Source organism: Eschrichtius robustus, chromosome 6 (assembly GCF_028021215.1).
Source record: "Eschrichtius robustus isolate mEscRob2 chromosome 6, mEscRob2.pri, whole genome shotgun sequence".
NCBI classification, from domain to species: domain Eukaryota; kingdom Metazoa; phylum Chordata; class Mammalia; order Artiodactyla; family Eschrichtiidae; genus Eschrichtius; species Eschrichtius robustus.
Window position 1 is genome coordinate 107136900 of NC_090829.1, and position 27486 is coordinate 107164385.

At 35.6% G+C, this 27486-nt stretch overlaps 1 protein-coding gene and 1 pseudogene across 3 annotated transcripts in view; both read left to right on the plus strand.

The window, feature by feature from the left end:
• The window catches only part of VGLL3 (vestigial like family member 3), a 47741-nt gene extending 23322 nt beyond the window's left edge, over window positions 1-24419 (plus strand). For all 3 annotated transcript variants that reach the window (XM_068546906.1, XM_068546907.1, XM_068546908.1), the window contains exon 4: window positions 18115-24419. In XM_068546906.1, the coding sequence (XP_068403007.1) occupies window positions 18115-18158 (44 nt within the window). In that variant the 3' untranslated portion in view covers window positions 18159-24419. The remainder of the gene's footprint in view (window positions 1-18114) is intronic.
• A 159-nt stretch (window positions 24420-24578) lies between these two features.
• Window positions 24579-26525, plus strand: LOC137765812 (uncharacterized; annotated as a pseudogene).
• Window positions 26526-27486: the final 961 nt, after the last annotated feature.

Sequence of the window (27486 nt, forward strand, 5' to 3'; positions counted from 1 at the left end):
CCTTCCTTTGCCACATACTAACAGTAAGAAGGTGACTCTTGAGTTGTTTGATGCCTGGGGTCAAATCTAATGAGAGCCCCAGTTTGGTAGCTGCCATCATTGGCAGCCAGTCTCTGCAGGCTCTCGCTTTCCGGGTACCTGCGTGGCCAGAGTTAACAATGCTCTTAGCAGGAAAATGGAACATTCTCTTCTTAGTTTGGGCTGCTTCAACAGGATACCATACACTGGGTGGGCTAAACAACAAACATTTAGTTCTCACAGTTCTGGAGCCTGGGAAATCCAAGACCAAGGTGCCAACACATTCAATGTCTGGTGCGGGCCCGCTTCCTGTTTCATACATACTGTCTTTTCAGTGTGTCCTCACTTGGTGGAAGGGACAAGAGAGTTCTCTGGGATCTCATTTATGAGGGCACTAATCCCATTCATGAGGGCTCCACCCCATGACTTAATTGCCTCCCAAAGGCCTCACCTCTTAATACCATCACATTGGGGGTTAGGATCTAACATGAACTTTGCGGGGACACAAACATTCAGTCTATGGCATCTAACCTTTGCATTTTATAACATAAAGGGGAAGGTGGATGTGATTGCCTTTGCTCCCTGTTTCTCTCTGTCACTTATTACCTACTTTTGTACTTGTTAATTTTGGTGTGACCCCGATTCACTGACTCGTTTAGAATTTTGGCTTGAAATAATCTCTTTGGAATGAAAAGTCATCCTCCTACCTTTTGGAAGTAGAAGAGGGGATTTTTGTTCTCTCTGAAGAATCTAGAGAGCACCCATATGGGTATATTATATAATAGTTCTTAATACTTACTGAGCTATGAATTAATATGTATTGAATACCCACTATATAAGGTATTGCCAGAGATACTTCATATGTATTTTTGCTTTTAATCCTTAAACCAAATCTGAGATGGATCTTCTCTGATTCAGTTACTGATAAGGACACAGCTCAGTTTTCCTATTTGAAAACTGCTTCCTAAATCACAAATGCTCAAGGTGGATTTGAACTAAGACCTGCCCCAATCTAAAGAGTTGCTGGGGTAGCATCTCCCTGTTTATATAGGTAAAAGAGACTATTAATTAAAACTGTTAAATTAGACTGTAAATGGTTAATATTGAGGAATGAAGGTTTACCTTTTGGATGTATGTAGTGCTCCTCTTTGTCAGTGTGGGTTTAGGATGATGATCATCATTCTTTCCTGTCCCATAGTTTTAACCCAACTGAACAAACAAAGACAAAGGAATCAAGCAGATAAAGATCAAATCATTAGCATAATTATTGATCAGGCCAAATTGGAGCTCTTAGATTAAGCCTACTACCATAATTTAACTTCCTGGAATCCTCAGCTAAATTTAGATTTTGGGAGATCCAATCCTAGGGAAAATCTAGTCTTCAGAGAAGATTCCCATAGACATCTTCCTTGTCACAACAGTTTAGAGCCTCGTTACTGTGAAAAGAGATGATGGTTGGTCAGATTTGCCTCAGAAAAGCATAGTCTGAGGCATGACTTACCTTACAAAGGTAGCAGGAGGAGCATGCACCTCCCTGCATGGGGGTGGCCCCAAAAAGAGAGAGTTGAAGGGGCTAAGCTACAGGGACTCATTTTCCTCTCCTATTCTCAGGCATCTTATCAAATATCACATCTCTCTTCCTTTAGGAAGAGTTAGTTAGGAGTGTTTTAGGTCGGTTTCCCCAAGAAACAGACTCTCTGATGCAGTTTTGGTTGTAGGAAATTTATGCAGTAATGTTCTCAGCGCAACATCTTTGTGCAATGAGAGAAGAATTGAACAGGAGAAGTCTCACAATGAATAAGTTCAACTGAACCTCAGTGGATTCTACAGGGAGCTCTAGATCTGGGATGGCCTTTTATAATTGTCTTGCCTTAAGTCAAGCTGGATGGGCTTTTATATTCCCACACTGATCAGTTACTGGATGGATTTGCCCCTGGACAAAAGGTCATGACATTAGGCAAGGTAGCCTTGTTCAGCTGAAAACAATTCCCAAAGCAAAACAACTGAAGGTCATGAGCTGCCAACAGCAGGAGAATGAATATCTCAACACAGAATAGTGAGGGCCCTGACAGCCCACCACAGTATCCACCACAGACGGACAACAAAAGAGCGGCAGCTACTCTTCCACTTTTCTAACTACTTGTAAAAGAAGTTTCTGTGTAATAGGCCCAAGCAGGGAAGGTAAGATTGTTGAGAAGAATGAGAGATGAGTCCCTCTATGTAATCTGTGCAAAGCTGACCTGACCGTGCAGCCCAAAACAGCTCAGAACTCAACATCTTTGTTAGGTGACTATTGAGCAACTGTGAAAAGAGCCTGCATTCAGGTGAGACAGGCACAAAACTTCCCAAAGACCAGGTACTTAGGCCACCAAAATATAAGTCATTTTCACATTAAGAGGTAAATAAATTAATCCAACCATTTGGAGAGAAATTTGATAAAGAATATGCCCTTTTCATCAATAGGGGGAAGATTTAATACTTTCGGGTGCATTTTAATTTTGCAGCCATTTAATGAAATTAAGAAGTCTGGGAGGTTGAACATGATATAATGTTTAGTGACCTAAGAAAGTTTTAGAGTATCCTGTATGGTATAATCCAAGGGTCAGTGAAATTTTTCTGTAAATGGCCTGATAGGAATATTTAATGCTTTGCGGGGGTCACACTGTCTGTTGCCACCTCTCAACTCTGCTTTTGTAGTGTAGAAGCCCATCACAGACAAAAAAATAAATGAGCTGGCAGTGTCCCAGTAAAATTTCTATTGATACTAAAATTTGAATTTTATATGCTTTTTGTGTGTCATGAAATGATACTCTTCTTTTTTCATTCCTTCTTTCTCAACCATTTAAAAATATAAAATCCATTCTTCCATTCTTAGCTCATGGATTATGTATAAACAGATGGTGGGCCTGATTTGGTCTATGGGCTATAGTTTGCTGACCTCTAGTATGTATAGTCCCGTGTGAGTACTTGTTATCTATCGACACACATACATATGCATGTGTGTGCCTAGAAGTATATACCCCAATTTTTAATGGTCATTGCTCCTAGTAATTAGTGTGCAATGTGAGCTTTGAAGCTAGACTGCCTGGTTTTGTAAGCCCAGCTCTGTCCCTTCCTAGCTACAGGGCTTTGGGCAAATTTTTTAACCTGCTTGGTGCCTCAACTTCCTTATCTTTAAAAGATGTTTCATTGGGTGGTTTCAAGGATTAAATGAGTTAATGAAGTAAAACATTTACAGATGTGCCCTGCACATAGTAGGTGCACTATAAATTCTGGCTACATAAGGGAAAGTGATCATACCTTCACTCATTTTAGCTTTAAAAAATTTATTATTGAACAGTATTTCACATATCATATACTTCAGCATTTGAAAGCATACAATTCAGTGGGTTTTAGTATGTTGACAATGTTCTACAACCATCTCCACTGTCTAGTATAGAGCATTCCCATCACCTCCACAAGAAATTCCATACTTCCTCCCTCCACTATTACCTGGCAACCACTAATCTACTTTCTGCCTCTATGGATTTTCCTACTGTGGACATTTCATATAAATAGAGTCATACAGTATGTGACCGTTTGTGTCTGCCTTCTTTCTCTTGGCCTATGTTTTCAAGATTCATCCATACAGGATGTATCAGAACTTCATTCCTTTTTAGGGTGGATACTATTCCATTGTATGAATGTACCACACTTTGTTTATTCATTCATTCAGTATTTGGTTTGTTTCTACATTTTGGCTAATAAGCATAATGTAATGAACACTCATATACAAGTTTGTGGGTGAACACTCATATGCAAGTTTGTGGGTGAACATATGTTTTCAGTTCTCTTGGCTAGTACCTAGTAGAACTATGGGGTTGAGAGAACCTCACTTTTTATTTTATATACCTATCTATTTCTTGAAAATATTTCAAAGAGCATTTACTATAGCCATAATTTTTTTTTTAATTTAATTACAGAGTATCGTAATACAGTAATAGAAAAGAGTTCTGGGGTTTGGTAGACAAAATTCTTCTACAAGCATGAGGAGAGATGGTCCATCTTTTCTGAAGGGCCCAAGCTAGGGTGAGGAGAGTGAGGTGCCTCAACTCAAAATTTAAAGAGATACTCACTTTCCAAGACGTGCAAGTACATACCTCCTTAAATTTTGCCTCACCCTGCCCTGGCCCTACTTTCCTGCCTTGCCTGATTTGCTGTCACTTATTGCTCCCTCTGTTGAATGGATACTTCATATACATCACTCAGAACGATCAGTGTGTTGATATGATTGTAGGGCATCTGTATCTGCCCTCCTTGTGCAAAATACCCATCTTTACCAAAAGGCTGTTATTAAAATCCCACGTAACACTTTCCCCTTTCCTTTAGCAGTCTCAAAACTGGGTTTTATTGCTTCCATGGGAACAGTAGTTCCTGAATGTGATAAGAGGGGCTTAATTGAAAAACAGAAAGGTCTATGGTGAAATGAATCTGTTAACATTGCCTGCTACCTACATCTCTTTGAGATCAGAATTCACTTTAGCGTATAAAAGGCTATTATGCATTCTTTAGTAAAGAAACATCTTAAATTTTGCTTAATAAGAGATTTTCCAATCTGATTTTCTTTGGGGCACATTTTGTTTTTAGCATACTTATTAACTTCTCATGGAATGCTCTTTGGGAAATGCTGTTTCCTTTTTTCCATCATAAAAGCCATGTAGCTTTCAACTTCCATCAGAAACTTTCACCTAACATTTAGCTGCTGTGAAGAGGTATAGTTTAGGAAGGACAGGTGGGGCTGAAGATAATACCTAGGAGGGTAAGCTGAAAAAGGGAAGACCCAGGATATGGCAGATTAATTTCAGTAATCTCAGAGTACTGTATGGGGCCACTTTGTGTGTTAGGGAGAGGAGAGTTAAATGTGGCAATATTTGTGATTGTGATACAATATATTATTAGATATGCATATATGAATGCAAGAATATGTTTCTTCTTATCATGCTCAGATTTTTTCATGATGACATTAAGTAAATTCTGAACTACAATTTCATCTGTCAGTGGCCATAACCAAAAATAAATGCATCTTATGGAAATGTTGTCATTCTTATTTCCTGTTATTACCAATAATTTACCTAATGTAAGACATACAATGTTGTATATTCCAGCCAGTTTGAATTAATTTTTCAAGTAAAGATTTGTTAATGAGGTCTTGTTATTGAATTACAAAGTTGACTTTATAAGTTCTACTTCATCCACTGTATTTAAATTTACAGAAAGGAAAAAGAGTCATGATTTGTGGTATGACTTTTTTTCTATAAACACAAGCTGCTCATAGCTTGAGCTTGTTTTCATCTCTAGATTCACAGATATATTTTTCTTAGGCTCCCTCAAGTTATTTTAACTCCAATTTTGTTATAAATTTATCTTTTTTTTTACTTTGAGAAATGTTACAATAACTCAATATAAAATATACATAAACAACTTAGAGTTGAGGTGTACATATTCTTTTTGACAAGATACACTTAGGTTAGCCTAAAATTAAAAAATAAAACGATATTCAACAATATTCTGTGCTATATCACAGGTTTAAGAAATCTGGAGCTAAAAGAGCATTTACATATATTGATGTACCTTCTGGTTTCTCAAACATTTTATCATATAAGCATTAACCATACATTTGTATAAGTAGTAGATTCAATGAGTGAATCATTATGTGATTCCGCCCCAAAGTGTGATTATAGCCAGATATCAAACATTCACCTCTCATTGATGAACATACCTTCAGATATTGAGTGAAATCAAGATTATATATCAAAGAATGGGACATCAGTTCCTATGAGACAGAGAAAAACTGTAACTATAATAATCAATAGATCTAAAAATGCAGGTTTGTGAAATTTTCCATAAGTACAGGAAGCTATGTTTCTAGTATTCTCTCAAATGTTGAGGCATATACCAAATTATTTCTGAAGAGACTTTTATACCAATGGGCTTGATTAACCTGCAAATAGAAATACTCTGTTAAGAAACCTGGAAAAAATATTTTTGAGCTCTTAAATTTTGATAGTGAACACGGAACACTGGGCAACAATAGGGAAGTTAGGAGTTCACAAACGTCCTTCTTTTATTTTTTTCTTCATAGACACTATGTGTCTGATAATATCATAAAAGTAGAATCACCTTAGATGGTTTTCTGAATTTTTTATGATATAAGGCCTATAAACTATATATATATATTTATATATGTGTAAATGTTTATACATATATGCACTTATATATGTATAAATATATGTGTTCATAGTTCTACATATATATTTATAGTTATATATATATATATGTGTATATATATATATATATATATATATATATATATATATATAAATCTGGTTTAATCTGAATCTTCTAATCTGAATATTTTGTGAGAGACGTCTTTCATAAATGACCAAAAATGCATTTTAATGCAATCTAAGTTGCAATTATTATTGCTCAAAATTATTATACAGTGTTCCCTTTGAAATAAGCTAATTAAACTACTTCATTGGTTAAGATCAGTCTTGCTTAATACTATATGGATGCTTTACATTGAAATCCATTAGAAATATAAATATCTTTGTTTTATCAAATATAGGAAGTAAAAGAGCTGGGTAAAAAGAGCTCACATACTAGAGCAGCAAATGGAGAAGCAGTTTCTCTCCATGAAAGAGAAATGGATATAAAGTTACCACTTGCTTTTCCATCCAGCCTGTAAGTTACCATCTCTCTAGATCACCTCTCAAGACCCATGCTTCCTTGTAGGTGGTCTGGTGCTGACAAGCTTTTATTTGGAATATTAAGGGTATCAAAATCATGGAGCTTTGTATCCAGTAACTTCTTGGAAATCATTTCTCTCTCTAAACATATACATTTACAATAAAAGACCAAAGGAAACCAAGAGTTACCAACCTAAGACATTTGAATATTTACCTGATAGCCTAGTGCCCCAATTCCAGGCCTTATAATGAAAGAGAAATATGCTAAATTTGGAGAGAGATCATTGAGAGCCACAGTAATAATTAACAGGACAGTAAGAGCTCTAAAAAATATTAAAACACCAAGATATTTTTCAGCATAGAGAAGAGAAGGCATCAAAGCAACACATACGATAGGAGCTCAACTACAAGCAGTTTCTCTCTTTTCCATTTCACCGCTTCTTTGGAACATATATACTAGTCATTTAATATATATAGGAAGGTTATGGGGTTGGTGATTCATTGAAGTCTTTCCTGACGTTATTAATGATTTTTATAAATGAAGAAGTTAAGGAATTTTATTTAATAATGTCATAAAATAGAATAGACACAGAAGCTTACTTCTAATCATTTGATTTCAGCAGGGAGACACATTAAATGGCATTTGAATACAGAAGCCATCCCTAGGACTATGTGATTTTTCAATGACAGTCACGCTGGTCGATAGAGATTTATAGATTTCTGGGTACTTACCTTGAGGGCAATATCTCAATTAGAATAGTTAAAATGTCACAAAGAAATAGTTGTGGGTTAAAAAAAATACTAGGAAGAATGTTTATAAAGTGATACTTCCTGTGGACTCTTTTTTTTTTTTTTACAGTTTATTATGATTTGGTGACAGTAAAGACTTTAGTAATTAACAACTGATTGCTTCACACTTTCTGTAATCCTTTTTCTTTTTCTTTGGCCTATGGCATAAGTCTATTTTCCACTAAGAGGGAAAAAAAAGAAAGAACACCAAAAGTATGTTACAGTATTTACACACTCTTGAATGGTGTTAGTTGTATAAGGCACATGTCCAGAATGACAGTTTCGTGACCAGAAGGGTAATGGAAACCATCTTCGAGATGCATGCAAAAGGCCAGGAGATCCCAGCCAGAGAGTGAGATCTGCATGAAAAGTAGCAGGATGGTAAATCAGAGGGAGAAATGCATTCCAGAGCACTGCTGTCAGTTTTGAGTATCCAGGGCTGGATTCTGCAGGACCTTAATGAAACTCCTCGGCTCTCCCAGGGCCATGTAGATCTTGCCCATGCTCTCTCCCGGCCCTTCATCCTTAGAATGGTGCCATAATGTCACAATACCCGAAACCTGGGGATTTCATCCCACAGATCCTCCTCCGACCTTATAGGACAAATGCAGAAGCCTTCTGAGAGGATTCTGAATGTTTTAGGATGCATTTGCATAATAATACAAATAATTGCCTGTGTGATATGTGTGTGTGAATCCTTGTGAAAGACATCTTGGTTAAGGGAAAATGCTATTTTTCATACATTGCTGGTAGAAAATTAAAGAATTGTAGGCTTTTTAAAAAAGTGAACTAGAAAATGTATTACAGTTAAAAATTCTCATAACCTTTGGCACAGTATTCTTCCTCTTGTGAGTCTATGCCACACAAATACAAGCAGCAGCATATGAGGATAGAGGTGCAAAAATGTGTATTGTGACAATATTCATAGTAGCAAAAAAGTGGAATCAAGTGACTGCCATCAAGAAGGTAATCTATGAATGAAGTATGTTTTGTGTGGTATTGCTGACTGAAACAAAAAAAAAAAAGATGAAGAAGTGCCTATAGATGCCCTTTTTGTAAAAAATGGATGGCAAGAAATCCTGCATATGTGTACATGTACTTAACAATTCAATGAAAGAAGAGAAGACTAGTTTGCCAATTTGTGTTTCCTTTTGGGGCTGAAGGTATTGGGGTCACTAATATGAGTTTAAGGAGGAGAGAATAAGAGAAAAAATATGTATGTATGTATGTATGTGCATATGTGTGTGTAAGAGAAAGAGACAAGGAAAAAGGAGAAAGATTGATTTTATCAATAATTTACTCTTTCCCCCAAACTTAGGGGCTCATAAAATGATGGTAAATACAGGAACGTTAATCTTTGCAGAGATGTTTATGGAAAAAGCAGAGGGCCAAAAAATAGAGTCCAGGACCCGTATCTTCACGTAGCTATATTATGCTGAGCAAGTCTCACAACTTCTCCACTCCTCTTCCTTAGATGCAAAATGGAGATGATACTCCCTACTCTGGCACAACTAGGAGATTCCAATGAACTAATGAACGTGGTTGTGTTTTCTAGATGGTGACACATGGTGCAGAGCTAAAGCTCTCATTATTCTTAATAAATATGGTGCATTTCAAACAGAAAAAGTCACACTGGAGACGTGAAGCATCATGCATAATTGAGATGCAAACTTTAAATACCTCTATCACTTCCTGACTATTTCTAATTTCATTTGTTTCTGTTCTTGAAGAATAGCTGTGATATTTATTGGAGTCAAATTTCGCAGTAGTGGTGTTTGCTGGTATTGGCCATACCTTGAAAACTGGGTGGTTTTGTATTGATTGGGCAGATTATGAGAGAAGGGAGGATAAAGAATCAAGAAGATAAGGATTTGAAGGGTCATCAGAATATACATCTTTGACATTTTTAAACATAGTTTTCTCCATCTAAACGCTCTACCATGTGGTAGGGGTTACTTAATAAGTACATCCTATCCCATTGTGCTTATGGATGGTTGAGATATTTGTTCTTGACACTCACATAGATCGAAAGGAAATCTTATGTGCAGAATAAGGAAGTTAGACTATGCGTATAATTAGATTCACCAAAGCTCCATTAATACATGCTAATCTTCAAAAGTTGTGAACTAAAAATGGATTCATGTTCCATTCTAGTATTAATTTTGTGAACAAGTTGCTATCAGTAGCTATATAAATTGGGTGGCATCTCTTGCTTTCTGAAATGTTTTCTTAAAAATTGCAAGCAAAATTGGGCAACACCATTATCTTTTGATTATTTTCTTGAAGGAGTTGTCATCAACTGCCTGTCGTTGATTGGGGATGGGGATTGGGGATGTTGTCAGAGTACACAGTGTCTTCCCAAGAGAAGCTTATATGCTTGCCTGAGAGGAGAGCTATAGAAGTTCAATAAACTCATACTTAATTCTAACATGACTCTAATGGAGAACCACTCAAAGCATTAAAAGGCTTGTTTCAGGGGTCAGTGTATTTTGTATCAGCAAATTGTCTTTTCAGTAATGCTTTCCTATTTCCTGTATCACATATAGGCATGCATCTAAAAGAAACAGCTCGAATGAAGAAATCCATTTTAGAACTTGTCCCCAGGCAATTTCACATTGACTTTCAAATAAGCTACAAAGATTCTATACAAAATTTCTATATGGCCTGTGGAATTTACAGATACTTTTTATTCTCTTTCTGGCTGTCTAACTCTTCTCTTATTGTTCTATTTATCAACAACACAAGGTTTCACAAACAGTTGTCTGTGGCCAACATGTTCTGAATTCCTTGGCAAAAAGATGACCAAAAAAAGTCTTGCAAGAGACCGATGAGAAGCAAAATATGCCGTTTTTTGTTTGGTTACAGCCTGATAAACTGGGCGTTTAATTTTTGTTGACCACAAGCATGTGTTATAATGCTTATTTTCATAGCTGCCTTGTTTGAGCAGTATCAGGTGACATCTAGCATCTTCACAATCATTGAAGCCCTATTTATGTTTGCTTGGATTGGACAGACGTTTCTGGATAATGTCAGAGAGTGAGCTTGTATTCGTGTCACATAGAAGTGAGATGAAAAATTACTGATGTCAGTGTAGAATTGATCTATATACACCATGTCTCATTCTTACTGAATATTTTCCAATATGTTTTGATTTAATGGGAAGATTGATTACTTAAACTAAATGGGCATAAAAATTACATTGTATTTCTGCAGTTCTGAAGTAAGTTTTAAAATTTTAGAGTTCTTAACTAACTCATAGTTTCAGGTAGAATGTTTGCTGTATTGGTGTTGTGTCCCTAATTAAGGTTTTATGGGTAAGCAGTGGATCCAGATTAGCTCTTCCTTTGGTTGGATTATCTATTTTCTGGATCGTAAAGCTGTCACTGCATAACCTAGAAACCTCTTTAAAGATGCATGTTTGGCTGTATTTGTTATCCAGCAGATGTCTGGATGGTTAGAATCTCTTGAGAGTATTTTAACTTGTGGTTTCAGTTACAATAAGTGATCCAGGCGTTTTTCTGGTCTTGCTCTTCTCCAGTTCTCGGAGAAAGTCTGTAGAAGAAATCACAGAGGGTATTTCATTTCACTCTTCCCCATTCCTTTTTTGCTTTATTCTTTGTCTCTGTCTTCAAAGTTACTTTTTATCTGCTTTGAAATTGAGGTCACTAACTTGGTGAGAGGTGTCTTCATGCCATATTGCACCTCCTGGTCCCCAGCTTCTCTCAGCCAAGAGGTTATCACACTGACACTGACATTTTGAACGTGGTAAATTGCTGCTGTGATCAAAAACTACCTAACTCTGTGATTTATATTATATATTTGTCCAAAAGGTCGGTTTTAGAATGGCTGGTCCAGGTTTGTAATTCCATATTCTTATGCTTAAAGTACTTGCCAATTTCCCTTCCAGCTGGGCATTTAAAGTGCACAAGTCTGAGGTAGTGGATATCGCTAAAGGCAAAGGCTGGAGAGTCTGTGCATGAGTTTGTGGTTTCGGAGGGAGGAGAGGTCTGAGAGGGCAGACAGACTAAGGGGGCTTGCCACCTGGGCCAGGAGCAGTGGGAAACACCTGGGCACTGAACTGCTAGTCACCTGCAATGTTGGCCGCAGGTGTGTGGGTGCCATGCTTCTTACAATAATGCAGTAAATTATGGTCTACCGGTAACGTCAGGTTCAGAGAGCTTTAAAGTTCTTCTACTCCTCTTTTGAATCTGAATTAAAGATATTTCGGCAGGTTCAGACAGTTTTCACCTCATTGTTTCTGACAGTGTGGAGATTTTAAGCCAATTCTAAATGTACCCCGAGAAAATGTCTCTATACACTGAAAACCCTCCCTCTGCTAATCAGTTATTACTCGGTCATAGTTAGGTATCTTTTATTATTGTTTTAGTATGTAAAAGTTGTAGTGATAAGTGAATAATTGTAATTTAAGTGTCATAATAAATTTAATCCTTGGTCTGGTTCAAGAATGCATCTTGTTTGTGATGACTTTTAAAAGAATTATTGTCCAAAATTTAAGTACTAAGTATGGAGGTACTTAGTGCTCATCAAATTGGCCAAAAATACAATACATGAGAAAAAATGCTAATATACCTAATATACAAAAAGCATTTAGAGATCAATGAGGAAATTACTTTCTTAAAAGCGTAGAAAATAGGCCAAAGATAAAACACAGAGGAAGAAATGCCATAATCTCAATAATGTTCAGCTTCATTAATATTGAAAGAAATGTAAATCGAAATGATTAGATACTTTTAATCTATAATAATGAAAATAATAGTAAAAATATGAATATTGGTACAAACTTTCTGAAACACACCCCTCACGATGAAATATGTAAGCATAAATGTGGGTATATGCTTGGGTTCAGCAATTATACAAACATATTTTCAGGAATTTTCCTTATCTACCAAAATATTCACATAAGTAACAAATATATTTTTACACACGTGTGTGTGTATCCAAATGATGCATATCTATAGAGTACTGGGTAATTTATGGTATAGGGAAGAATGAATATTGTGTAGCCCTTCAAAAGGGTTGATCTACATATACTGACATGAAATGGTTTTCCAAGATAATATTGCTGGTGAAATAAGCATGTTGTAGCACAGGATAAACAGAGGTGTATGCATGTACATCTGAAGTATACTCAGCAAGTTGTGTGATGACAGGGTACATTATGTAGAACTTTTACTTTTGAAATACTTTGTAACTTGATTTTTAAACAAGAAATCTATGATGTTTTAAAGTTTAAAAAAACAAAGATGTTTTAAAAACAAATAAAGGGAGGTCTCCATGGTGAGTAAACATGATCTATCTTGATATTCACCTGAAATGAAATCATAGTTCCCAAATTGGATAGCCCTCACTCTTATTTTTTTTCCCTTCATTAGTGTTAAGGTGTTACCCCCATGTAGATCTTATTTAGAAATTCTTAACTAACATTTAAACTGATTGCTCCGGGCCTCAGACAAACAAATGCAGTTGTATGATCATTAGCAGTGATAATTTTATAAAGTAGGAGAAGATAATATGACTGTCTCTCACATCACATAGTTTGTGATCATTTGACAGTATGTCAGTGTTAGATGTCAGGTTGTTGGTGAAGGTTGGATATTTTGATATAGCATCCAATACAGTGTTGTATATATTTATATTTGTAATAATTATAGCTTTTCTTTATTAAAGCAAAGATGAAGCAGGGATTCATTTTTTTTTTAATGTAGAAATAAGCTACCAGCTTCTTTTAGTCTAATAGCAAGCATTCTGATCCACAAGGGTTTTCTAGACTCTTAATATCTATGAAATGAAAAGTTCATTTAAGTATTTTCTTTACTTTTCAGTCATAAAATATTCTACCTGCACATCCAGGTTTTATGTTCCTATTTTTCTTCTTCTCTTTTTATCAACAGCATGTTCACCAGTGCATGGTTACCACATTACTTCTTTTATCTCCAGCAATAAAATTAATTGGAAGCATATTCAACTTACTTATGAGCAATAGTCAATGATGTTGTCAAGTGATTATGCCTCCTTAGAAGTAGGATATGCTTTTCTAGTGGATATGACTCTGATAATCACATAGTCCCTAAAACTCAGGTGTGCTGGAGTGTAACATTTTCAGTAAGCCAATTTATTATTTATTTCTGCCACATAACAGAAAATTTAACTTCATCAAATTTTTTTTAATTTACTTTATTCAAGTATAGCTGATTTACAGTGTTGTGTTAATTTCTGCTGTACAGCAAAATGATTCAGTTATACATATGTTTTTTATACATTGTTTCTCATATTCTTTTCCATTATGGTTTATCATAGGATATTGAATATAGTTCCCTGTGCTGTACAGTAATTTCATCAATTCTGAGTATTCATAGTCCAGCCCAATGATATCTTCATTGCTCAGTTTTTTAAAACACTGTCCCACTTAGAGTTGAAACCTCTTCTCAGATGCTTCCCTCACGCTCTCCCTAGGGATTGCTTCACATTGCATCACGTTGTTTGTCACATTGTGAACATTGTTGATTGAGAGGTTGCTCTCTGCTCTTGGCCGTGTCATTTCATTCCTATCTTGGCCTTTGTTTGCAAGCTTCTCCCCTCCCCCCACTGTTTCTCTGTGCATTCTCCATACTGTGCTCCCCCAACAGTGACTAATTACTTCGAGTTCAGCTTCCTAATATTGGTGATCATCCCTCCAAGGTGCTCAGCTGGGGTGGCTCGTGCCATTTCTTCTGCCATGGGGTACCCACATCTTCTGCCATGGGATACCCACATCTTCTTCCATGGGGTACCCACTACTATGGAATGTAGTAGCAGGCCTGCCAGAAATCTCTCTGAACTAACTTCTGTATCATTGTTGCAGGGGCCCATGGGAACTTTAAGATCTTTTCATCAGACACGTTGGAGTTGAAGGAAACTAGGGAGGGGGAAGTTTCTAGGCTTTCTATGCTTAGACACACCCTGCCGCCATCTCTACTTCCTTATTCCCAGAGCCTTTTGCAAGAGATGAATCTGTGAAGCAACAGCCTCCCAAAAATCTCAGCTAGAAAATGAGTTATGATGCCTTGATATATAGTCAGATTCTTCAAATTTTAAAGGGAAGTCCTATTATGATCTTCTGCGACCAAGACTTCTCTCCTGCTACTAATTATTCTATATTTCTTTCTTATGTTCGTCCTTCCTTTGTTCTATTCCTGGGTCTGGGTTTTTTTTCCCTTTTCTTTTGGTGGTCAGATTGCGGTGGTGGTGTTGGAACTGAAGGGAGGAACCGGGTCTGTGGGCTTGCATTTCCTTTCAGGCTTTTCTCCTAACTCCATCCCAGACTCAAACTCTGAAGCCAACAATGTGATGTCTTTGTTCTTTGGTCCCATTTCTGACAACCACCTCATGAGTCAAATGGCCACCCTATGTCTTCAGTGTTCACACTGGGGAGGTCTGTGGGGGGCAGGGAGGAGTGGTTATATTAAAGACACATATCAAAAAAACACATCAGTTAATAAAACATGTCCATTACACGATTGGAGTAGTCTTCATCTGAAGTATAACAAACTAACTACTGTGTAATCATTTGCTGTGTCTTGGGTAAAGCTTTTCAAATGTATAGTTTAAAAAAACACAATAGGAGAGCTATTTTGTTAACACTGGTATCAGTTCTGTTAAATCAGGGTGTTTCTAAACAGTGCAAAAAGGAATAAAGCAGAAACTAACACACCATTGTAAAGCAATTATACTCCAATAAAGGTGTTTAAAAAATGTATTGACTTTTCTTCGAATTAATTTAATGAAAGGATTTTGACTCAGGGAGTTGCAGGAGTATAGGCTAGTGTCACAGCCTACAGACAATATAGTCCACATAAGGGGAGCCATATTCATTGTGGTTAAGACCATTGTCTCCGATATCAGACCACCTATTTTCAGTCCTGGCTCTACCACTTAATAGTTAACATAACCTCTCTTACTCTCAGTTTTCTCATTTGTAAAATGGATATATATATATATATATATATATATATTTAGCATGGTTGGAAGCATTAAATGAGATATTTCACATAAAGCAGCACAATGTCTGGCATATTCAGCCCTAAGAAAGTGTTTGCTAACATTATTGTTATGATGTTTATTTTCCTTTCATGGAAAGTCTCACAGACTAAACAATAAAACTAAAACTGAGTTACTAACATCAAGAGAAAAACATGGGTGATTTCAGCTAGCCAGTGGGCAGATTTCAGAATGTGTTATAAACTAATTGCATATAGGTTTGAGTTGAGGAATTGAGAAGGCAAAAAAAAAGCCTGAATAGGAACAAAATAATAGCAGAGTTGATTTTGTGTTCTGGTAAGAAAATTTGGGGAAACCCCAAGTAACTGTAGATCATGTAAGGATCATGGATTAAAGATATATATAGACCACATAAGGATCATGGGTTAATGACTTTGTCCCCTTTCACCCTTACTTGGAAAACTAAGTGTACTGGCTGATTCTTAAATATTCTGATCTTCCTTCAACAAGTGTTTAACAAGAAAGATCATAGTCCTGCTTTCCTGTTACAACTTACTAGTAGTAGGGTCTTTTGCCTGTGGTTGTTCATTTTCTTGTGCTTTACTTACACCTATTTTGAAATTTACAGGTATAGATACCTAGTAATCAAAGTAAAAATTTTATATATGTCCCATCACTAAGAAGAAGCTAAGCCAAAAGGACAACATTAGCTATTTAATATGTTTCAGGGCGTAGATGAATTGATTTTTTTTAAGGTTTGCTTTGGAGTAATGCAAAGTTTTAGAAACAAAACAATTGAAGAGACGAAGTTATAATGAAAGTTATTCCAACCAGTTATTCTGGTTAGAATATTTAGGGCTCTGTTAAGTAATGTAATCCTTGTCCACAGAAAAAGGCTAACATGCTTTTGAGGGAGTCATCTGTCTTTGCAAGGCAAACTAAGGATTGCTTTTATTTAAGAAGAAAAAAAGACACTCAAACCACTTGATGATTCCAACACTATTCATGACTTGCAGTGCTGACATTCTATAGATTGATGTAGTCTTCAAGTGTGGAAAATACTGAGTCATACAGAAGATGAGACGTTTTAATAATGAAAAAAATATTTATGCAGTCAGCAGATTGTCAGTTAAGGTGGTTTAGATTATAAAAGTCACCCAACGGAGACTTTGTCAGGTTGCAAATTATTCTGACCACAAAATTATTTGAAAATGAATAAAGCAAACTTAGAATGAATTGGTACATCCCAGATCCTTTTATTTCTTCTTCCTGCTTCTCTTTATCCTTCTCTTCTTCTTTTGAAATGGGAAAGGAAAACTATTGACTCTGTATCTAAACATAATGCTAGTATACATGAGAAAAAACTTAAGATGGAGCTAATCTTTTGGCATTCTAGAAGCGCTGCTTTTTCCCAGGATACAAACGCTATAAACCAGAGATTGTGCCTTGTGTTTCTATGAGGTGCTTCTCTGACTCCTTTTATTTGTTCTTCCTCCCTTTACATAATCTGTTTTGTAGATTGTCTTAATGTCTCCTATCAATGACTGACTAATTGTATCTGCTTTATAATGACACACATTGTTTTATAAAGTTCTTTAACAAGTTGAAGGACAAGCAATGAAATCACTACAGCTGTTTTAGTGACAGTTACATTGAAAACCATACTGGCTCATTTAACCATTCAATTTCTGACATCCAGCCCAGACTTAAAACAGGTTTAGGTTAAAAAATCAAGAAGACAGCCTGGGATCCTAGCACCCACATAACAGCAGTCACACTGCATTTCTACTCACTTATTTAATAGCCTTCTCTTCATGTTTAGGTATTTGGTTTTAAACAACTTAAGAGCAACCATTATTTGGAGTCTTCACTCTTCCAAACAATTATGCCTCAGGACAAAAATAAAGTGATTCAAGTGAGTGTAAGCTGAAGAAGGTGTGCTAATTGCCCACATCAGAAATTAGTCAATTGACTACATTAGAACCAAATCAGAGTCATATTTTCTGTTTCCTCTTTGATATACTTCATCCTAATCATTCTAGCTTTGAGTTGGAATTCATACGTGTTCACATATTTTCCTTTTGTACTCCAATTTTTAAACTTATCTGTAAATTTCATTTTCTGGCTTTGAGATATGGATTTTTATAAGCCATCTTAAATAGTTTCTGAAAGAAAAGGCAATAAAAATCAGTAAATTTAGCCACTACCTTAGTCCAAAACTGTCATTTGATGATTGCTGAAAAGTATGAACTGAAGCGCTGCCTAAATGCCCAAAGACAGGTTATATCATTTTCCCCCATATCAGTTCCTTTTGGGATTAGAAGGAAGAAATCTTCATTTATATTATTTTATTTATTATTCACACCTACTCTAGTAAGATAAAACCATAGTAAAGAATGTGTACCATGCAAATAACACCGCTCTAGAGTTTTTTTTGTCACATACTGTGTTGGTTGGCTTTTTGAAAATTGTAAGCTCAATTGTCTTTTTGGTTTCTATACATAGTGCATTGTAGATTATGCCCATTTTTGAGTGCTACGTATATTGATTCTTTTCTATTTCTCATTGTCACCTTTTCTAGGTCTACAGCATCAAGACAAGAGTAAGGACTCACCATGGTACTGAAACACACAGTATTAGCAAGTTAGATTGAAGCGTGAATCCGTGGGCCCACTGGGAAAAGATGCTGCCAGGGTTTGTCATTCTGCAGTGGGACACAGTAGACATGGAAGGAAAAGAGGAAGTGTTATCCAGCTGGCTTTGGTTTGGAGCCTTTTCTTGAGAAAGCAGAGTGGGTCATAGACATTGAAGAAAAGCATTTTTGTTTATTTTTTCCCTCATCTGAGCCTTTGCCAACTGTGCAACTCTCTTTTATTTTTTGTCTTGCTTTTAACAATACATGGTTTAATTTTTGTTTCAGTTCGACACTTTTTTTGAGTTTTTTTTTTTTTTTTTCTTTTTGAACCAACCACCTTGTCAGGAAAAGATGAACCACAAAAAAATGATCATTCTTTCAGGAATAAAATTTTGTAGCTCTATGTGCATCTATTTTTGTAAAAATACAGAAAGTTTGATTTAGCATCGATGGGCTATTTTTGAGGGATGTGTTTTTTTTTTTAATATTGTAAAAATTGTTAAGTTCTGTTTAAAGAACTTGCTCTCAGAGAAGCACTGGCAAAAATGTTTAAAATGCTTGGCTTTAAGATGTCTGTGATACGCTCTGTGCTTTCTAGGTTACCTCAAATGTTTGATAGTTTCTCCTTTTTACAAAAGTAGCACCATAGCCAAGCCAATATGGTATTGTTTTACATTAAATCTCAGTGAAGATTTAATTCCATGCTAGCTCACTTAGCTCTGAGTTATATGTAAAGCTTGAAAAGGAAGTTTTTTAATGATCACACTAAAGAAAGGCTATTTCATTACTTTGATTTCTCCCAAAGTCTGCTTGGAGGTTGACTGAGAAGAAAGTTGGCATAAACTTTCAATCAGATGGAGAGTTTGCCTAGAGTATATAATTATCTTTCTTGTCCATCTGACTTTGAAAAATGGAACCAGAATTTATATCCAACTACTGGAAAAAGAACACATTTAATCATGCTAACTTTGAGTGCCAGTGACTTATTTTTCTTGTTTATAATTATTCATTCATGGCAATTTTTTGCCATATTTTAAGTGAATTTTTTTTTCCTGAAGATAGTTTGAAGGGATAATATTTGGGAAGGTACTAGACGCATCACAAAGCCTTTAATTCAATGGCTGTTCCTGAGAGTGTTACCCATCATTTTAAATTGAAAAATAATGTATTGCATATGTAATATTTTAAATCAGTTTTTGCGTCTTTTTTGTCTGTTTAACTCTGGTTTTAGTTGATTTAGTTCTTTTTAATAAAAAATGGGGGCAAGATAAATTTAAATTGGGATTTATACTACAATTACTGAAATTAGGTTAATAAATTGACAACTTATTATTTGAAATTTATTACTGAGGACTCAGGATTCAACTTGACATGGCCCTCAGGATCTAAATAAGAAAAAGTTGGGATTATCATTAAAATGCTATTAGGAAAAGATTAGGTTTATAAAGGTAGCGGTTATTGGTATTTTAAGGACTTTCAATGTAAAGTCCATTCTTTCTTTCATTTGCTTCCAGAGATGGCTCATATTAAAAAGGTAGTATTATATAGAAGTTTTAGATTGTTAAAAACGTTTCTCAAATTTTTCCCATCCCTGTCCTCACCCATGTGAAATTAAATGTTTAGTGAAATACATTTTCCATCTTAAATAGTGTATCTCATATGTGTGAACATTTTAGATATAAGAACAACATAGTCTCTGCTTAGCTAGGCAGAGTTCTCACAGATAATTTTCAAATATTTCCCTTAACTCTATTTTTATGCCATAGCCTTCTTTCCTGGTGCATCTTATGAGTTATAAATCTATACACTCTCTTGTATTTTCATCACTATATTGCTTCTTAACCAGACTCCTCTTAACACAGTATGCACATTTAACCTAATGTGAGGTCCAAACGTAAGGAATCTTCCACTTACTAATGATATGAACTTAGATTTCTAGGGAGTGGCTTGGTTAAATTATCTACATTTTGATCTACAATTTGATTTGATACAATTATCTGTAATTTGCCTAAATCTGTGTAGCACAAGGTTGAATGAATCTATAAAATTTGTTTTACTTTGTGTCCTCCTGAATTCTCAAAGACCAGTGTTCAGTAGCTCCCATGGGATGACTCACTGGGGATATTTATTTTCCTCCTCTTCCCTTGGAACCTGTTAACTTCCTTTGCAGTTTCTCTTAGAACAGGGTTGTACTCCAACTCATTCAGATCGTTCAATTGGATTTTCCCAGTTATGAGAAGAAACGTATTGACTTTCTGCCCGTTTCCTTACTCTCCACTGAATTGAATTTAAGGCGAGAGAGCTGACAATTAGATAGCTTCACCCTGAAATTAGGGTGACACTCTGCCCTGTGTCACTCCTGGTAACTATCTGATAAAACATTCCTTGGCTCTGAGGACCCAAGAAAAGTTGGGGATCTGAATTCTGCTGTACACAGGAGAGATTTGTGAGTGAGATCCCCCATTGAGAACAGGCCCAGGTGTCGCTGGCACATCGCAGGGACTGGATCCTTGCATATACAAGGAGTGGATCAAAATGTGAGTCAAAAAAGATGAGTGCCTGTCTCTGTAATTGTCTCACATCCCATTGCTATAATCATATTACTGTTATCACCAAAGTCATAAAAGAGGATGAGTTGTAATTTAGCATGATTCTGAGTTTAAGTTTAAAATGCTGTCACTCTCTGGGTTGGTTTTCTCGCACCAAAATGATACTGTTAATTTTGGAGGCTTCCAGACTGCTTTATTGAGGGCTACCATCTCCCTCCCCAATTTCATTTGGAACCACTCCACCTTTGGTTATTTTATAAATTAGCCTTTATTCAAGCTTTCTAAAGATCTGTGAGCTAGACCCTAGAAAATCATCTCATTGATTTGCCATCGAATCTATGCTTCAACCACTAAACTATCATGAACTAAGAAACAACAAAATAGTGATTAGGTAGATCTTTACAGGTTATTTGGTTCCTCACTGTTTATTTGAAAAGCACCTCTAAATGTAAAAATCAATGCTTCGTCTTAAGGTTAACCGTCCCCTCCTAACTTTCCCCTTTAGCTTTTTTCCTCTCTCTTTCCTCTTAAAGTTATTTACATCACTATTTTAAGCAAAAATGGCCGATATTGCTCTACATTTTGCAAATGATAACAAGTGGTTTGCAAATAATTGAGAAATTAATTTCTTCAATGTTGTAAAAACCTTTTTTTAAAAAAAAATTCTAGGCACGGGCATAAACTGTGCCCTTGAGGAGCTCGTTATTCATTATACAAATGGCAATCGAAACTATATTTTTAGAAACTGCATTCTATCCCTTACTGAGTGTCCCTTGGTTATGTAATGTTTGCCAAATTAAGTCAATGGGACAATGGTACTAAGAGGTAGAAAAGGCTAGTATTTATGTTACAGATCGACTAGAGGATAAATAGAGAAGCAGAATGAATTAATGAAAAAAAACCCAAAAACATTGGCTTGGACATTAGGTCATTTTCTGTTCCGGTTTAGCCATAATTAGATGTGTGTTTTGGTGCTTCATTTATTTATCTCATGAGTAAAGTGGGATAATAATACCTAACTGGCAGGCTGGAAATCATATATATATACTCAATCATCTGGCTCATAGTAGACATTCAATAAATGACAGATACCACAAATACCTATCAGCTGAGTGAGTCATAAAATTGAGCTCCCAAACATCACTTCTGTTTACTTTCCACACCCATTTCTGTAGCAATCAAATAGATATGACTGTGCTTTTCTGTAAGAAATTGTTGCAAGAGAATCTTTGCCTTCTACTAGATGTTGAAGATAAAATGTAAATTTCTAAATTATCTCTATTTTAGTGTGCTGTTTATGAAGGAAAATAAATTAACCTTTTAGTGGTATGTAGACCCAACTCTGAGTTTTCTTACATGTTCCAAACTTTTATTCATCCAGGACCCCGTGTATTATTGTCCCCAAAATTAAAGTGACATTTTCATGAAATCACCAAAGTTTTAATTTTTTCATTATATTTTGGGCTTCCTTAGCACCTAGAATAAAAACATCTCTTTTGAAGTTATCCCATTTTTTTTTTACTTGACTTGGAGAAAAAATTGCAAAATATGGTGGAAAAAACGTTCTGCATGAAAAGAGGAGGAAAAAAACCCCAACCCTTTATGATCTCAGTCAGCAGACTTAGTCTACTTGAGAAAAAAAGAAACAACTTCATTGGAAGCAGATGTTGACACTGTGTCAGTTATTGAAGATGGAAAGGGTTCACTTGAGCCATTGTGGTTACAAAGGGGCATCGATGGCTGTTAAAATTCCTGTGATTGAGCATCTTCACAGCAGACAGGACAGCAGAAAAGCTGAAACTATGAGACCAAGACTGAAATCAGCCTGCCAATTTTAATGTACAGGACCCTAAGGACTCAGTTGTTTTTTTTTCCTCCTTCAGGATAAAAGACATATCTTTCAAAAAATTTAAGGTGGTTTGAGAGAGAAATTAAAATGTATTCTCTAAAAACATGGCCCTAGAATCCTTTAAATCTATTATTAAACATTAAAACTATTATTTAAGTCATTTTAGAAAAATCAGGGTAAAAATTTAGTTTAATAATATATGTTGAAGAAACAGACTCACAGACATAGAGAACAGAGTTGTGGTTGCCAAGGGAGAGGTAGGGTGGGAGGAGGAAGGATTGGGAGTTTGGGATTAGCAGATGCAAACTAGTATATATAGAGTGGATAAACAACAAGGTCCTACTGTATAGCACTGGGAAGTATATTCAATATCCTGTGATAAACCATAATGGAAAAGAACATGAAAAAGAATATATATATGTATAACTGAGTCACTTTGCTGTACCACAGAAATTAACACAATATTGTAAATCAACTATACTTCAATAAAATTAAAAAAAAATAATGTATGTTGAAGAAGGATATGTAAACTACACACAAATGGAAAGTGGGGAACAGGTGAGGCCTGCAAGGGAACCTCAGTTCTAATAGCTTCAAAATGTTAATTAATTTTTTTAAAAAAGTTAATTAATTGGTAACTTGGTCATGGAGATTGGGCACAGAACAGACTTTCAGAATCTTCAGTGGGTTTTTTTCTTTTAGTGCTCGCTGGGAATTTCCCTCTATACACTTTCCAAAGTATAGAAATAGTCATTATAGTTAAAATATCATAATTTTCTTATTCCTTTTATTGTCCATTGTGTTTTTTTGTCTGTTTGAAAAATATTTTTATAGTTTCAGATAATTGATCAAACTAATGTTCTCTTGAAAATGCCAATTCATTTGATCCAATACAATTATCTAAATCTTCTTTTAAAGTTTCAAGAAATGATAATTGAGTTAAGTGTAATTTACCAATTCTTTTGTGTAAATAAACAATGACACGTAGAAAATGCCACGTTATCATCGATTAGCTTCCTTGTTAACAATTTCTGGACTACTAAATTTTGCCCTAAGAATAACTCTTTTAGAATACAAGATTCTTTCATTAGTTTTTTTTGGTATATGCATAAGATGTGAAGTTTTCTAATGATATCTCTTACTGATAAGAGATACTGATAGAGGTGTACATTTTTTTCTATGCTGTGGCTAGGGCAAAAATTAATGATTATTTACACACTTGATTTCATTTCTTAGACTATTTACAATCTTGGATATTGTATCTGATTTAAAATTACTATTCCATACATTTTTCTGGATATGCAATATGGGGAAGGCTCTTCATGTGAATTCTTTGTATTTTAAAGTGCATATATTGAAAGGGAAAACATAGATTCAATTTGTTTTCATCACATAAATCTAGATAAGGTGAAAGCTTTTATAAAAAAAAAATACATAGTATGGTGAACTTTATATTTGTCACTTGATTAAGTGAACCGAAAACTTGTAATATAAATGTTATCTTACAACCCTGAAATACAAAAAAATTCCAGATTTATTAGTTTTGTGGGCAATTTTATGCTATCTTCATTTTACATGTCCAGAAAGAGAAATTAACTAATCTTAGCTCTGTTGTCATTCTTAATTTACAAAATATATGTAATTCATAAAACTTTTCGCTTCACAAGCTAATTATAAAATCATATTTTTTGTTGTTGTTTTTCATGGGGTTGGAGGAAGAGACATTTTTGTATTTCTATTCACTCTTCAAATGCAGGTCTCATAACTATATGTTGATGATATGAGATGATGGAGGACTTTGTAATAAAAACAAATGTCAACTTCAATTTTTTCAATAAATAACTTAATGTGAACTTAATGTTTATATTTTAATGTAGCAATTTGGTTTTGTCTGCATTTCTTGACAATTAACTAAAGCTCTCTCTTTTCTTCTTATTCAATTAAGCAAATATCTTTAGAAATTAAACCACCTTAGTTTTTCTTAATGAGGTTAATTTCTACAGCCAAGGGATTTATATGTCATAGTGAGGATTGTATGGTTACAAAACAAGTGTTTATAATAGAAGAGCAAGTGAAATGCGCTATGAGGCTTGTGAATTTTTTAGCACAACGCTTCTGAAGTTATCAATTAACTCTTTGGGAGAGGTGTACTTTGTTGTTTTGCTTTTACATTTGTTGATGTGGAGCTTCTGTAAGTAGTGTGGAAGAACAAACAAAACTTTCCTGACAATTCATTGACATTGAAGAAGTGCACCTGGAAAGGAGAAGTCCAAGACCTTATTTTTAAAGGAAGCTGGAGTTTCTCTACAGGGGCCTTCTATTTTCTTATTAAATGAATTTGTAATGTGAAAATGCAAAGCCTGGAAATCAGCATTTCGATTAGTAGACCTTCATCATCACAGGTGAAATAATGTGGCACAGCCTTCTCAACTGTCTGCCGTATTTAGACTAGACAAGTGTAATGAGTTTTCTATGTTGCTGTAAAAAGTTACCACAATCTTAATGGCTAAAAACAACACAAATTTACGATCTTATGGCTCTATAAATCAAATATCCAGCACCCGTCTCGGTGGGCTATAATCAAACTGTCAGCTGCATTCTTTCTGGATATAAGGGAGAATCTGTTCCTTTGGTGTTTCCAGCTTCTAGAGTCCGTGGCTAATGGCCTCCTTCCTTCCTCCATCGTCAAAGCCAACAACGGCTGGTCAAATCCTTCTCACATGGGATCACTCTGACCCTCTCTTTTACAAGTTTTAAGGACCTTTGTAATTGCGTTGGATAATCTCTCCATCTCAAGGTTCTTAATTTTTAAAAAGTCCTTAAATGTAAGGTAACATATTCACAGGTTCTGGGGGTTAGGAAGTGAACATTTTGAGTGGGCATTATTCAACCTACCACAATTACTATTAGATTTCAGTTAATTTTTATCAGCCTTTTAATCTAAGAGGGTTTACTATATCACTGGAACTAGCAAGGCGTGTTCTATGTTTGCAATGGTCATCTGTGTAGGATTCATCTACAGTCACTTAAATAATTGCATATAAAGGAAATTCTTGTTGCTATTTCAAACATTTATGTGGTTATTATAGTGTCTTCGAATCCAAAGGGTTATGTTGTCTTTATGTCAGACAGGCACTCAGGGGGGTGGTGAGCAGGACATCTGGTACAGATTCTTCCTAGCTGAAGTGTGTTTTCTCTGGGGACAATCAACTACCATTTAATTGTTTTGCTTCCTTTTTTGGGAATATATGCCCATCCTGTGATGTCCTAAGTCTCCAAGCATCTCATTTGACCTGCTTATACACATTTGACTAAATATCCATATATGACTACATTGACTACATTGGTAAAGCTTTTACATTTCTGTCCAGATTGAATCCTTACATCTGTTATCAGTTAAGCAGGGGAAAAACTATTATGGAAAGCAAACATGTTTTGATACATTTAATGTGTAAAGTAGGTACCTAGACTCTAGAATGCTGTTGATCAATAAATGAACTAGAATCTCTTGAAACAACACTTAAGCCCGTTTTACTTTTCATACCAAGTTTGGCTGTGGCTGAATGAAGAACACCAGCATTGATCTTTGCTTTGCACTTGTACGAAAGACTATTTGCAGAAAGCCAAATATAGCAACAGAGGATTTAATATCTTGCCAAAAAATACAAAATCTGTTCCCCTTTAAGCACAACACTCTATCCTTTTCTTGTGGATCTTGCTAAAAGGAAAATATAGCTTTAAACTACCCCATTCCTTCTGCTGGAAGTTCCCTAATCTTTTTCAAATGGGCTATGTGTGGTTTTGTGGAGCTTTATGTTTCCAAAAGAAAATGGCTATATGAGAAATCCATCCAGTGTTAGCATTTTTCATAAAAAAATCTCAACTCCTAAATCAAAGATGAGAGTCAGCAGTAACTAAGAAAATCACACTTTGGTGGGTTCGGGACTAACCAAGGATCACTGGGTGATGTTTTGTCTTTTGTTTTGTATTGAAGCAAAAGTAATAATAAAAAATTGGCTTCAACCAACCAGGTGGTTTTTTTTTTTGCCTTAGAATGTGGGTGTTTCACTCTGACCGTTGTCTGATGGGTAAATGGACTAGTCCAGATTTCTCTATAACGTGGGTAATGACAGTGACTCTTCTGTCTCTTATGTTGTATATACAGAATTTTGAAAGCAGTTTTGCAAACATGACCAAGAAAATAACCCTTTCACAGTGACAGCTTTACCAGACATCTCTGTGTGGGATTTTAAAACAAACACAAGGCTGTTTGGAAATACTTGGTATATGTAAATATGCAAAACATGCTGACCAGTGCTAACAGCTGTAAGGTGTACTCCCTCATTCCTTGAGCAGAGTATTTTGGTGGCAGTAGTGGTTATTTTTTCCATCTTTACTTGTCATTTCCCCCTTTTGTCTCCACCCACTCACCCATCCACTATCTCCTCTGGAAACACCTACTTAACACCCTTCCCCCATTCCTCCACACTGCTTCCAAGAGAATCATTTCAGTAGATTCCCACTGGAAAAGGTGGGCGGTGCCTTGAAGGAATGTTTGAGTTGTACCACGTTGTAAAGGCTGAGCTTCGGGGAACTAGCTTGCACTTGCTCTGACACCAGCCCTGCACACAGCCCAGACGCTCCTCAGGCCAGATTCCTTTAAGGCTTGTCATTGCGAGGGGAGGGAAAGTCCTCTTGAGAGTGGCCATCCTGCCATGAAGATTCCAAAGATCAGAGTAATCACTTTAAGTGTGTATTATCAGGTTCTTATCAAGGCACTCATCCATTTATGAAAATAAGCATATGCCTTTCTACCCAAAGCCTAAAAAGGAAGAGAGGACTCAAGAGAAGTTAAAAATATAAGTCACTTCTTACAGGATTTTGACAGGTTTCGAGAGGAGAAAAGATTGCAAACGTAAA